This window comes from Neomonachus schauinslandi, chromosome 4 (assembly GCF_002201575.2).
Source record: "Neomonachus schauinslandi chromosome 4, ASM220157v2, whole genome shotgun sequence".
Taxonomy (NCBI): Eukaryota; Metazoa; Chordata; class Mammalia; order Carnivora; family Phocidae; genus Neomonachus; species Neomonachus schauinslandi.
The window spans coordinates 20528410-20544132 of NC_058406.1; the positions used below are offsets into that span (position 1 = coordinate 20528410).

At 37.4% G+C, this 15723-nt stretch overlaps 1 protein-coding gene across 1 annotated transcript in view; it reads right to left on the reverse strand.

Moving 5' to 3' along the window:
• EYA3 (EYA transcriptional coactivator and phosphatase 3) overlaps positions 1-15723 on the reverse strand; it is a 107934-nt gene that overhangs the window by 29432 nt on the left and 62779 nt on the right. The window contains exons 7-10 of the mRNA XM_021684157.1: positions 12920-13057; positions 6801-6886; positions 3511-3694; positions 1418-1557 (exon numbers count right to left, since the gene is read on the reverse strand). Coding sequence (XP_021539832.1) covers positions 1418-1557; positions 3511-3694; positions 6801-6886; positions 12920-13057 — 548 coding nt within the window. The remainder of the gene's footprint in view (positions 1-1417; positions 1558-3510; positions 3695-6800; positions 6887-12919; positions 13058-15723) is intronic.

Genomic DNA, 15723 nt, shown 5'->3' on the forward strand with positions numbered 1-15723 from the left:
TAGCCACTATGGAAAACATTTTGTTGTTTCCTCAAAAAGTTGAACATAGAATTACCATATAATCTAGCAATTCTACTCCTCAGTTTATACCCAAAATAACTGAAAAGAGAGACTCAAAGAAATACCTGGATAGCAATGATCATAGCAGCATTATTCACAATAACTCAAAGGTGAAAAAACCGCTAATGTCCATCAACAAATGAATGGGTAAACAAAACATGGTATATACATACAATGGGATATTATTCAGCCATAAAAAGAAATGAAGATCTTATACATAGATGAACCTTGAAAACATTACGTTAAGTGAAAGAAGCCTCACACAAAAGGTAGCTATTGTATCATTCCATTTATATGAGATAGAATAGGCAAACTCCTAGAAACTGAAAGTAGAACAGAGGTTACCAGGGGCTAGTGGGAGGGGAGAATGGGGAGTTATTGCTTAATCGGTATAGAGTTTTTGTTTGGGATCATGAAAAAGTTCTGGAAATAGATAGTGGTAACAAACAACACTGTAAATGTACTTAATGTCACCGAACTGCACACTTAAAAATTGGTTAAAATGGTAAATTTTATGTTATGTATATTTTACCACAATTTAAAAAACTAAATGGGTTCTCAGTTTTTCCCAATAAATGTAAAAGGACTTTAGATTTTCTTTCTTTTTTGCTTTTTTTCTTGGTCATGAACAAAAGGAAAGAGAGTTCCCCAAACACAGCCTCAATTTACTTACGTCTTAATGCCTACAGATGAACTCATTTTTAAATACAGCATCCCCCTGCCCATTAAATGCTCATAGTATAGAAAAACCTAATACAAAAACAAAAGCGTATAAAAATTCCACTATTATTAGCATTTTGTATTATTTTCTAATCTTTTTAATAATGAAGCCAAATGTATGCCCATAATAAATTCTTATAGTGCTTAACCACAAAATAAGTGCGTACCAATCTCATTAATAAGTTACCAGATCTCGTCGTGACAGCTTCACATAAAGCACTCTCATCTTCTCATGTTACTTTTAGATTTTTAAATGGAGAACACTATGACATTATTTGTGACACCCTGTGCTTTCTGAATATGAGGGAACTGTTCTTTCTGTCCTCCTCTGGAACACAGAGAACAGTTTGTTCTTTCTCTTAAAAAGTTACCTGGCTATCTAAATTCAAAAAAGCTTTTCCAACGCTTTGGTGAAAAGCATCTGAAAGTAATATGGTGAGTTATGGGCATGGAGAAATGTGTTTTTACATTTCTCTCTTCACTTGGCCAATTTTCGTTTCTCTTGCCCAGGAATTGGGGGGGGGAGGGAGCATTCAACAAAGAACTACAGTTTCTCCATGAGTTTCAGATATGAATGTTCAATGAACTTAAAAAATGAGACAAAAAGCAGGTAACTCAAATGAGCTCCTTCCCATACTTCCAATTCACTGTCCTGGGAAGAGCTGGCATCAGCTTTCCTTTTGCCTCGGTTCTTGCCAGTCATGTTTTTTCTGGACTGGTCATCAGCATCTTTATTTGGTGTAGTTTGGGACAAAGATGGACTTGAAGAAGGGTCTCCTGGAATGAAAAGCAAGACATATATTGCCAGTAGTCACAGGCTATAAGAACCAGAGCTGGAAGGGGGTCAGCATGCTTTCTATCCTTAAGAATCATATTGCAGGGATAAAGGCTGGAAAACCAAACTTTACCTAATCAGTTTAGGAATACAGACCTAGGCATCAACATCGAGCATCAACAGCTCCTAACATCACAGAGAGAGTTACAATAGAATTTATATACCTGCCTCTCAATGGAAGAACACAGCTATAAAGTTGTTTTGCCAAAAAAAACTCCCCAAAAAATCTGAACCTGTATCTGGTCAAGTTTCTACATCAGAGTTTTTCGACATGGCACAATTGACATTTTGGGCCAGATAATTTTCTGTTGAGTCGATGTCATGTGCATTATAGGATGTTTGGTTAAGCAGCATCCTTGGCCTCTATCCACTAGATGCTGGTAGCACTCCCCACCCACTGTGACAACCGAAAATGTTTCCATACACTGCCAAATGTCTTAGGTGAATGCGGGAGAGGACATGGCACAAAAATCACCTTTAGTTGAAAACCACAACTCTACGTCTATTTGCCAATTTAAAATGAAATACAGAAGGCAGCAGGAAATGCTGATCTACCCAGTACAGAGATAATCAGCAAAATTCAGACTGGGAAATGGCATGAGATAAACACTTTCTTCACAAATACAGTACATTAGAGAATAAAAAAAGAGGGGAATTTACAACTTAAAAGAGACAAAATATATATCCACCAATCCCAATGTATGGACCTTACTTTGATCCTAATTTAAATAAACTATATAAAAGGAAAATAAAACTTTTAACATTTATGAGAAAACTAGAAATAATACCTTTTAGTATTTTATGATATTAAGGAATTATTGTTGAATTATTTCAGATGGGATAATGGCATTGTGGTTGTGCTTGCAAGTATTTATCTTTTAGACATATGATGCCTGGAATTCGGCGAGAGAACTAGATGAAGTATAGTTGAAATAGGAGTTAATTGTTGAAGATGGACGATATACATAAGAGGTTCATTATACTATTCTGACAACTTCTAGGTTTGAAATTCCCTCTTATTAAAAAGTTAAAATTGTTATGAAGAACAGAGATATTTAGAGCTCTGAATTCAAAACTAAGGCATCAACATGTGTAACTATCTCAAAGTTACGTTAAGTTTGAAGCAGTGACCATTTGTATGTCTATTTCCTTAGAAGACTAATGAAGGCAAGGTGCACAAAAAACTGCTTTAGTTGAGATAGAACACTGTTTTTAAAAATGCATCAGTACTACAATAAATGGTCCTTCCTCCAGTTACATGTAACAGACAACCACCAAATTTTCCTGAATGATAGAGACAAATAAAAAGCATATACATATGTTTATTTACTGAATGTGTGTATAAAGCCTTTATGTCAGGTTTTTGTTTTTTTTTTTTTTAAACCTGAACTTCACAACTCATCGATACATTTCAAACCAACCTAAATGTATAGGTTTAAACTTGTAGGTTAAACTTTATGTATTTCCTTGGTGGGGAAAGGACATAGCTTTCCTCAGGATCTTGGAGATCCACGACACAGAAAAAGTTAAGAACTACTGCTCTGAGGCCTCAGCAGGCATCCAAAATATGCACAGACTAAAACTGGAGTCCTTCAACTTTTACAAAATGTGCCAAGATTCTGAAGTTCCCTGTGAAAAGCACATTAAAGCTAAAGGGCGGGGTGGGTGTCGCAGTCTTTTCATTCTTGGTACTTTTCTGTTCACAGCATCAGGTATTACATTCAGCCTGCCAATGACTCATCGTATAGTCTGGTTCCAATGTTTAAATATTCCTCACCCGAGAGGGAAAGTCAAAAGCACAGTAACAGTGACTTAGACCAGAACAAAATGATCTTTACTATCACATGTTGAATGAAGTGCCCTTAAGCCAAAGTTTTCAGAGCTACGGCGCTTACCCGAGGAAAGTCTCTGTGCTGTAGGTGCAGGTCCCATGACACTAGGCTTCTCGGTCTGGTATGTGGCTGCCAGTAATGTGGTACTCTCAGTGTCACTGTTAGTCTGGCCTGTGCCTCCAAAGCTGGAGCTGGGGTAGCAGGTCTGGTACTGACTCTGACCAAGGATAGTATAGGTGGGATAGTCCTGTAGAGCAACATAATAAGGGAGGAAAACAAGACTCTTAGAAAGAGCAAAACGATGATTTCAACACAAGAGACTTTCATGTCTCTCTTATTCATAGTTATTTTCCTAAAACATTTATTTGACTTCTCATTTACCCATCTATAGCTTCCACCTAAGCCAATGATTTTCAAAATGCATTCTGTGGAAACCTAAGAGTCAAGAGGAGAGACCTCAGGGGCTATCTTTGCCATGAGCAGGAGGCTGAGAGGGAAGGGTCCCACTCACTCTACACACAATGTCCCTTTTCTACTCTAACGGCTTTCTTTTTTTTTCTATTTTAGGTACTGAATTTCTGTATAAATTTCTGCACAGAATTCCTGAAGATTCTATTCTTTAAGAAGTTTATAAGCAACTGCACTAGATGCTAGTGCTTTCTAAGTACAGATGAGCTTAAACAAAAAAGCACATACCCTACATTAAGGTTTCCCAGTTTAAAAACTGAGTACTGGGGGCACCTGGGTGGCTCAGTCGTTAAGCATCTGCCTTCGGCTCAGCTCATGATCCCAGAGTCCTGGGATCAAGCCCCGCATCAGGCTCCCTGCTCGGCGGGAAGCCTGCTTCTCCCTGTCCGGCTCCCCCTGCTTGTGTTCCCTCTCTCACTATGTCTCTCTCTGTCAAATAAATAAATAAAATCTTAAAAAAAGAAAAAAACACAAAAAAACCCTGAGTGTTGGGGCGCCTGGGTGGCTCAGTCGGTTAAGCGTCTGCCTTCGGCTCAGATCATGATCCTGGGATCCTGGGATCCTGGGATCAAGCCCTGCGTGGGGTTCCCTACTCAGAGGGGAGTCTGCTTCTCCTCTCCCCTTGCCCCTCCCCCCTCGTGCTCTCTCTCTCAAATAAATAAAATCTTTAAAATAAAATAAAATATTTGGAGGGAGGGGTGCCTGGGTAGCTCAGTCGGTTAAGCGTCTCTGACTCTTGATCTCGGCTCAGGTCTTGATCTCAGGGTCATGAGTTCAAGCCCCACTGTTTTTAAAAAAAGAAAATTGGAGGGAACTTCATGGGCACATACATGTCAAAACTTATCAAATTGTATGTACAATTTAAATTTATGCAGATTATTGTATGTCAATTATACCTTAATAAAGCTGTACAAAAAATGTGTATGATGTATAGCTCAAATACATACCTTAAAAAATTTCAACTTATACTGATGTTGGTAAGAAGTAGAAAGAAGCTCATCAACCAGACCAATTATAAAGAGTACTGAGCATCTATCATAAACCAAATACAACTCAGTCAGGGTGTGTGCTCATAAGCTGGAACATTTTAAAGAAAAGAGTTAAGTTGTACTGGCTGAACTCAAGGGAGTTAAAAGTCTAGTAGGAGATGACAACAATATTTCCAATAAATTGGCAATAAATTATATGTCAAATGAGTGAAATACAGAGGAAGACAACTATCCCTGCAGACTGTGGTAGTCAGAGCTTTCTGAGATAGATAGACAGAGGGAATAAGAACATGAATAGGCCCTGAAAAGGTTTTATATTAAGGGACCAGAGATGTTGAGTCTGGTTGAAACAAAAGATCTTGCAGGCTTGAATGAGTCATGCAAGCCCATGAATGTGACTTGGGTATGATGTATAGTTTGGCAATGGTGTACAGTTTGTGTGGGGGGGCAGGTACTAGGGACTATCAAAATCAAAACAACAAAAACACAAAAAGATTCCGGGACAGGTGATTGACGGGATAAAAGTGGGCTTTTGAGAAAATTACTCAGATAGTGTTTTAAAATCTTTTCAAAAAAATATTTTTAGTAATCTCTAACCCTAACATGGGGCTTCAACTCATGACCCTGAGATCAAGAGTCACACGCTCCACTGACTGAATCAGCCAGGCGCCCTCAGATGGTGTTTTAGGAAATGGTTAGGTATAGAGAAAAACTGGAGATGAGATGAACAGTTAACTGAAGTAATTCAGGATTAAAGGGGAAATGCCAAAACATGGGAAATAATAGCAAAAATGGAAAAGAAAGAATTCTAGAAATGGCTGGATTAGGAATGGGTGAGGAAAAAAACTGAAAACAACTGGTTTGGTTTGAGGCCTAGCTTTATTTAAAAATGGTCTCATTGACAATTGAGAAGTCATAGGGAAAAGTGGTTTTACTTTTGGGGGACAACGAGACAAAAAAAGGAGGAATGAAAGCGCGGTTTTTGATACGATGAACTTAAGGATATAGCAAGACATTAAAGAAAAAAATGGCCATCAATCAGCAGGAAGCCTGTAGATATCATGAGGTCAGGACTAGAATGTTCATTTTGGAGGTAGTAAATGGACACTGTGAATGTGGTTAAACATTTCTGGGGATGAAGTAATAAGCATGTGGAAAACTACATACTGTCCATGAGAGAAAACAGGATCAAAAAGAAAACCTATGAAAGGGAAAGAGATAAATAGTACACTGACGAGTGCCAGGTGTATAGTAGAAACTCAGTAATTTGTGAACTATAAGAATGAACAAATGCAAAAACAGTCAAACATAAAAGATGAACCAGAACAGTAATGTTAATTACAGCCAGAAAAAGAGATTCATGGAGAAGCGATTCATCGCTGCAGGGAAAACAACAAATAAAAACCTAACAGCAAAAACAAAAAACCCTAAAACACTGAAGCTATTACCAGTGATCTAAACATAAAGAGTTAATAGAACAGTGATCAAGACCAGACCACAAAGAATTCACAAAGGAATAAGTGGCTAAATAAAAAAGTGGAAGGAACATTCATTCCACAAATATTTATTTTGTGTCTTTAATGTGAGAACCAGGCATTTTCTGAACTCTGGGAATATACAAGTGAACAAAATAGAAAAAGAAGTCCCTATCGTCATGGAACTTACATTCTAGTGGGAACAGAGTAGGAGGTAGACACACAGAGTAGGTAAAGGAGCAGATATGGTCATATCATTCAGAGACTTAGCACAGTAATGAGAGACACTGGATGGCAGCCTGAGAAACCATCCAGGGTCCTAGTTCTGGTTGTTTATTAGATTGGATAATTGACCATGGAGTGAAGAGAAGACCAAGCTTGATGAACCATATCAAATAGGATGAATGAGGTAGCACAGTACCTGGTTTGAGATGCTGGAAACTGCTGCTGCTGGAATATTGGCAATTGTAGATGAAGTGGATATCAGGCTGGCATTTGTGCTTGAAGCTATAGGATTAAGAGTGTTAAAAGATGTTAAAGATATCATGTAAAAGCCTAGAAGAAATGGAAAACATATTGTGCCTTATGCAAACAGATCTATAAGGAGATCAAGAACATCGTGCAAAGGAAACAAATACTGATTTTGCTCTTTTGCATGCCATACCTTACTCTAGTCTTGATTAGAAATAAAACAGTTCAAACATTTTTCTGTTTCAACTTGAGTTTTCAACTCTTCCTATTAAAGTCCGAGGAAGGGTATGTATACAATGCACTGGCTCATACTAATGATATCAATGGAATTAGAAGCTAAACCAAATCACTCCAGTCTATCTTCTGAGACCTTGAAAAATGACTCACCTGCAATGTGACCTACTGACCACCAACAGAAACAAGAGCTCTGGTAAATCCACATGTAAATCCTATACTGTGATATTTGTTGTCACTTGCCCCAAATTATGCCTTTCCTAATGCAACATAATTACTTTGAGAAATACAGCTGATCCCCCAAACGTGCTTGGAGTTGCTTCTTGGGCTCTATTCAAATCGTGGATTATTAATGTGGATCAACAAACATGATGATCTGGCATTTAATGATTTTGGAAAATCTTGGAAAAGATTAAATATTATTCTGGTCAGGTAACAATGTACTCTGTAAGCTATTTAGGCTGCCTGTCTTGGGACAAGGAATTTGGGCCAATTTTTTCATACCCTCCCATCACAGATTCCACCAGTTTTAGTGACTACTATTTGCTAAAGTGACTTTTTTCAGGTGGACAGTGTAACTGAGACTGTGAGGTACTGGTCTTGAACTCCTCTCCCTCGCTTATCATAAGCACATGTAGACATGGTTCTCACTGCTGTCACACATGCCATAAGGGTTCACCATCAGGCAGACCCGACTATCTGACTACCTATCCCATTAGCAATAAAGTCCTTTACAGGTAAAGTTAATAGGAAAACCTCCATTAAAAACAGAACAGATGAACAAAAGCAGAAACGTGAGAGTACTCATCAAAATCAGGGGAATTCTTATCCCTTTCCCCAAGGGTACTCTGCTTAGAAGAAAGTCTAGAAGAGATTAGAAGAGAAAGTCCAAGGAACAGCTATTGCTGCAACTCCAGCTTTCAAATGAACTTGGGACAAAGAAGAGTTAAGGTAATTTGTCTACTGTCATGGAACTAGTGGTAGTCATGATGGTGACTGGGATCTCCCAACTGGATGGGCTAGGGATCAGATTTCCTGACTATCCAGGGAGATTTTCTTTTCTACAATACTTCTTTCCCCAGGGGAACAAAAGGACTCTTAAGAGTTTACCTTCTTAAACACAACAACCAAATGAAATAGATTTTATAACCTCATAGATGGTATTTTCTTTCTACCAATATTCATTTTCTTCTCTACTATGGCTTAATCTATTTCCCCCCCTGACGGGGAAGTACAAGGAATTACTGTACAGTACATAGGCTTAGATGATTCTGTAAGTAGTTTTTAATCATTCTTGTGGGTAGAGATTTTGAGTGGCTTTCAGGTTTTATTACCAGTACATTATGCTAGGCAACCATGCAATAAAACAGATAGAAGGACATAAGGTGATTTAAGGTGGGAAAGAAAATTAACAACTTACTTAAATCTCTTAAATTTATCTCTACTAGAAAAGTCCATTTCTAGCTCAATTTTTCACTGGTCTTTATTCTAGCACATACTCCTCTTTTCCTATTTACCTTTAATTCTGTTCTACCTTCTTACTAACTTATAAATGGTTAGCAGTACAACCCATTCATATCTGATCTTCACATACATGGGGAAAAAGGTACTCTGACTGACAAAGTGCTTTTATAAATTTACCAATTTTCAGACCACTTATTGAATTGGGCTAGAGGTAAAAAGGTAGACCTTACAAACAACTGGGCATATACTCTTATTATCTCCACTAGGAAGTTTAATGACTTGATTGGCTAGTTGCTGATACTGATTTTTAATAAGTACCTTACTAAAGATCACAAACTACTTTCAGCAATAGTGACTTCTATTATAGGAAATGTTGGCCTGCTGACCTAGAAAGTTTATAGCGTTCAGTAACACTTCTTTCTCCAACTCACTCAAATCATTTCTCATATGTGCCATAGTTCATTCATTCAGCAAACCACGGTCCACTATGCACCCAGAAACTGTTCCAGTCACTAAGGAATAGAGTAGTGAACAAGGCAAAGTCCCTGCCCTCATGGAGATTAGATTCCATTGACAGAGTTAGACGATAATTAAATAAATAATTTTTTAGGCTCTTGTAACCATCATTGAACCCAAGCTAAACTCACCTAAAAATGTACACACATCACTGTATACCCTACCCTACACATAACTATGACTAAAAAGTCACACATCTCAAAAAAGTACTTACCATTCTGCACATATATATATACATATATATGTATAAAAAACAAAACCAGCAGCAATAAAGTTGCAACAAAAAGTACAAACTTAGAGGATCAAATAAAACTCAAGTGTTCAATCCATTGATATATATCTGAAGACTATTAGCTCTCCAAATGCCATAGCATGGCCAAATGTTTTTGGATAGTCTCCACTCCTGTTCTGACAATGGAACTGTGAAATAACAGAAAGACAAAGATTCTGAGAACCATGCCCCGCCAGAGGTCCAATTAATAAATATGAAAAGAGGAGACTCAGTAGTTTCCTCATAGGTGTGTTGTGAAGAACCAGGCCCCACTAGAGGTCCAAAAAATACAGTCAACATATATAGACAGCTTTAATCAGAAGACAGTGGTTATAGAACTGTGAGAGGCACAGATGAATTAAATGACACTGTCCCAAAGCCAGAGGGCTGACCTAAGGGTCAATGGTACATAAAAGTTGGCACAAGATTTACTTTCTACCCATGTCTAATTTATACATGTCTCTCTCTACCACCCTTGTTTACCTGGCTTTCAAGTTATTCAAAATAAAGATGAGCTCTTTCTCACTTGAGCACCTTTGCAATGTTTCTCGCTCTGCCTGGACTGTTCTCCCTGGCCTGTCCCTCTTGCCCTCCCAGCATGATGGCTCCTCCTCAGCATGTCTACTTCTTCAGAGGTACTCTCTTTGACCCCTCTATTAAAACTAACTCCTTCGGGCGCCTGAGTGGCTCAGTCAGTTAAGCTCTTGATTCTGGCTCAGGTCATGATCTCAGGGTCGTGCCATCAAGCCCCGCATCCAGCTCCACACTCAGCATACAGCCTGCTTAAGATTCTCTCTTTCCATCTCCCTCTGCCCCTCCCCACCACCCCCCATTTGCATGCTAATTAAAAAAATAATAATAAAATAAAACTCCTTGTTTTCCCAATCACAGCAATCTATTCTTTTTTTCTTTCAGAGAACTTTTCAAAATCTATTTAATTATTTACTTGCTTGTTTTCTGTTTCCTCCACTCGTCTGTAAGCTCCACAAAGGCAGAATCTTGCTATCTTATTCATTATCTTTAATATCTAGCAAAAAACCTGACACAGAGTAGGTGATGCTCAATAAATACTTGTGGGATTCATGTCTATCCTGTAGACATGTATATTCCTGTATAACTTGTGGGATTCATGTATAGTATGTCAAGGTCATCAAAAACAAGAAAACCCTGAAAAACTGCATAGTCAAGAGGAACCTAAGTAGACATGACAATTAATGAAATGTGGTATCCTGGATGGGATCCTGGAACAAAAATGGACTTAGGTAATAATAATGTACCAATATGGGTTCGTTAGTTGTAATATATGTTCCATTCTAATATAATATGTCAATAATAGGGAAAATTATATGCAAGATTGGGGGATATATAACTCTCTGTACCATCCTCTCAATTTTTCTGTAAATCTAAAATTAATCTAAAAACTAAAGTTAAACAACAGAACAAAACAAAACTCCTGGTGAATGAAAGACTATCAAAAAAGACTATCGTGCTACCAACAATATTAGAGTGCAAACACATTCATTAGAAGTCAAGACTGAGTTAAAATTAATTTTGAAATTTCTAAAATTAATTTCACCACTTGAATATTAACCATTTAAGCCATCTCAACTGAGGAAAATAATCAGAGACTGGGCCACATAGTTATACCCTAGGAAAAGACTAATATAAAGAAGCCAGGGGGCACCTGGGTGGCTCAGTCGGTTAAGCCGCTGCCTTCGGGTCGGGTCATGATCCCGGGGTCCTGGGATCGAGCCCCACATAGGGCTCCCTGCTGCTTCTCCCTCTGCCTCTGCCTGCCTCTCTGCCTACTTGTTCTCTCTCTCTCTCTCTCTGTCAAATAAATAAATAAATAATTTTTAAAAAAATTAAAAAAAAAAAAAAAAGAAGCCAGATCTACTTAACCAAAGGGTTTTCATGAGCATTGTTGTATAAACTGAAGAAAGGGTTTTGATCACAGTTGATCAAGCCAGAAGTATAATTCTTTTTAGGTTGAAATCATACATTTTAAAAGAAACTGCAGTATTTTGACACACATTACATTAGCTTCAGGTGTACAACATAGTGATCTGACAACTCTATAGACAACTCTGTATGTTGTTAATTGTAGAATGCTTTGGGGTATGATGAGGAGACACTGCTATTCTGACCACTTTTCAAAAATTGATAGAATTCTTCTTGTTTTTATTCTGTGGAAGGACTGGATAGTTACACAGGGGGAACAGAGCAGCCCTGGATAGCTAACAGTCACTATCCATGCTAAGTGAAATTAAAGGTGGGAGTGAGGAGAGTGATATTGATAGCAGACAACCCAGGTAATTTGACTCTGCCAATACTCGTATTTCATTTTAGCCAATTGTTTCAACTTGTATTCTACCATTTTTTTCTTCAGAATAAAGGCAAAAATTAATAACTTGATGGTTACCTTCTGCCTTAAATTCTACCCTCTGCCAAAGTTCTAATGAACAACAAAATGGGCCAAGAGGTTAACCAGAAAAAGGGAGGAAAAATAAACTTAGTTATCTGTCAGTAAAGGTTATCACTTATGGGAGAGTTGATATTGACATCATGATTTCAATACTGAAAATGATAAATATTGCACTCATGCTCTGAGGTCAGACCGCCCAGCTTACATCCTGACTTAATTATTTACTAACTGGTAAATGGATCAAGTAGAAGTAGTTCTTAATCATTTAAATGAAAACAAAACTGAGTAGCAAAATATTTTATTTAATATAATCTACATAAAAACACTTTTTCATCACCAAAGTTCATATCTTACTAGTACCTCAGACCAGTTTTTGCTGTCCCATACTCACTCCTCTAGCACCCATTCTAAAAGGAATAAAATTTTAAAGCTGGGAGAACTCAGGAGAAAGGAGGCGGATGAGAAGCCAGGTACATGGACATTAATTTCCAATCTGGAGCAATGATGAATTGCCTGTGTTAGATTTGGAAGGGCAGGGAATTAATTCCATCGTGCCTTCTGAGTTTTTCTGTCTTCATTCCTAACAGTCCTGTCATAATTCTAACCTTTTAGAAGAACAACTCAGGAAGGCAAAGATGTTCAGAGTTCAAGCTTTAAGGCAATGCTTTTTATCATGAAATAGAAACAAGACTAAACTTTTTGAGAAAGAAAAATGCTCTCACCAAGAAGCAGCAAGTGGGGGTGGAGGTATGACAACACGGTAGCAAACAAGCAGCACACAGCTCACTTCTGCCCTATGTGGACTTCATATAGAAGAAGTCAGCAAAGTTCTACCCCATGGAGTCTTCTGCTCATTTATAGGACAAAATGCCACTGAGAACAGACTAAAACAAAATCAGACAGGTTTTCTGGACACCAACATGCAAAAGGGAAGGCTTCAATTCTATGAAGCAGTTCACAGTTAAAAGGCTAAACTACTTACAAACCACAGTCCTGGGTTCTGGTTTGCCTAACACAAAAAGCATGCACAAATGCAAATCTCACCCCCTTCTATTTTACAGGACAGAGCTCCTGTATTACCCAATTTGTTTGGAGATACAGATAGGCTGAAAACAACAAAAACAACAATAATAAAACACACACAACCATGCCTATTTACCTTGAATGGGATAAGAATAATGTGCTGGGCTTGGCTGGCTTGTGGTTAACCCTGTAGTGCAGGTAAGAACACTGTGTTGACTTGGAGATGGAGTCTGAATTAAACCACTTTCAGGTTTCATACCTGGCCACAATGCACCTGAATCAGATAAATTGGACCAATTACAAACAATACACTGGGACTGAGGAGCACGGTTATGCTTTCAAATATCAGCCAGTAGGTTGAAAACCTAAAGCTTAGAACAAAAGTAAATTTGCTTGTAAGAGAAAATTACTGATTCTCCCACTCATAATATACCACAAGCAAATACAATTTCAAAGACTGGGGAGTGGGGCCACAGAAACAAAAATCTTGTCAAAAACCCCAATAATGATATATATATAAGTTCATTTCAATGGTTGAGGGAGACTGACCAGGGTTCAGAAAAAAAAGCTAATGACACCCAACTGGAGTATTTATTGGAGATAGTGCCTGATGATCATGTACAGTGATAAATCATTTATCCATTGTCAAGGTGGGAGACATTCCACATAAGTTTAAAATTCACTTACCCATTAAACAAGCACCAAATCTTTCTAAAATGTATTAATTAAGTACTTTTCTGCCTTCTTAAGCTGGTTATTTTGTTACCTGTTTCTTCTGATTAGGAAAGACATACTTGCTTATTTTTATAAATTAAAAACATTACAGAAATATATAACTTAGAAAAAATAAAGTCATATATAATCCCAGCATCCAGACGACTTAAGCACTATTAACAGTTTGCAGAAGTCACTTAGATTTCTTCTATGTATTTACTAATCTTTTTTCTTTTTAATAAAAATGGGATGTTATACATACTGTTCATAATTTGCTTTTCCACATAATACCTGTGAAAGACATCTTTCCAAGTCAGAACATATAAATCTCTCATACTGATAAATGTCATAGCTGTTCACTTTTATTTTATTTTTATCACAATGCTCCTGAATGACAATCTTTCTAAAATATGTTTATATCCTTTCCTGCCTTCTTTGCAGGGAGGAAATAGTGAACGCACCTTTAGATTTTCTCAGAATTATTGTCACAAAGATTAATAGTGTGCTGTGCCATATATATTACAGAGACACCCCCAAAGGCTACTGGGATATGTAAAGACATTTGTTTAGTACTGAATAGAACTCAGTTATAGTTCTAGATCATTTTGTTTTTTTTTCTCTGTGACTTGTCACTTGACAATCTCTTGCTTCTCACTTTATCTCCTTTTTCATTTGCAGTAAACTAAGAAACCATAAATGAAGGTTTGATTCTACATGACAGCCTAAGGATGTTCATTATGGTGAATAGTTTTAGTGACAATTTTGGCTATGCAAAAATCTATCTATAAAAAATCTTACTGTCTGGTTGTTCACTGTGTTCTGAACAGCTATGGCTGGTGGATCAGTGCAGTTGAAGCTAATAATGAGGTCCAAGAAGGTTCATCAATCACATTCCAGGTCAGAAATCAATACCAAGGTCAGCCAAAGCTTCAAATTCAGTATTAACTCATTTCATTCACTTCTAATTTGGTACTGAATTTATAGAAATATAATGCACTGATAATAGAGCCCTCTGCTTCACCAGGGCACTGAGATATCTAGATGCAACTCAGATCTGTAAAATCTGTTGATTAGTAAATGTAAGGGAGATGTGAAAATCTCAAATTGACATGGAATGTGGTAATCGCCTTGTTCCAAACTCAAAACACACACAAAAAAGTCATATTCTTTTCTCACCTATTAAACACATGAAATAACTTATTTGAGGAGAATGAAGAATACCATCATCTCTAGCATGCATTAGGAGGGTTGACCCCCATTCCATGCTTAGTTTATGATCATTAGCCACAGCTAAAGTCCTAACTAAACCTAAATTTCAACACTAAAAATATTGAAAGTGTTATTTTTTAAACATTTATGTGAAATTTGAATATCAGTGCCATGATTCTTCCTGGTTGAGTATCACATTTTTTAGCAAACAAATTGCCATTTCAATGTCACAATAACTTTCAGATTTATTGTAATCAGTGTGATTTTTTTTTTCTAAATAGGTTTTGAATCTGAGGTGTTGGATCTGTGAACACATTCAGATTACACTGTACGAAAATATAATCTTATTAATGAGAATAGTATTACCTGTAAATGTTTTGCCAGTCTCATTACTTAGTACATATTTAAGTTTCAAAATATAAAATGTCTATGAACTGGCCCTTCTTATAAGGTCAAAAACCAGGGCAAAATGTCCAAGGCAAGTAGGGAAATGGCTACTTATGGTAGTTTTGAATGTTTTTGACCAGAAACATGAAGTTGATATTTAAAATACAATTATTTTACAAAGAATAGAAGAATAAAAGGCCATATGAATACCACCTCCGGCATCATGGTAGCCTTGCTCTGAAAGCATATAAATATCTTCCTTTAAAAGCGCCCTTCCCACAATTCCAAGTCACGGGCAGCATGACCAAATGATCTGACTGTAGAGCAATACTGCCCATAGTGAAGATGAAACCAAATCCTAGTTTCCCAACTCCTAATCCACTGCTCTTTTCCTATAACTACCAAGCTTATCAAGTAATTTTAAGCACCAAGGGCCTGATGTGGAACAACAGCTGGCCTAACAATGGCAAATGAAGCCTGTCTCTGAGCACTTTCCTCTTACTGCCCCACACTGGGGTCTTATCACAAACTCTACCCAAGTGTCTCAGCACAAATACTTCACCTTTGGTTAGTCACTAACCAAACTAATCTGGAGCAGCTCAGTTTATAGTTATACATGTCAGAGTAGTG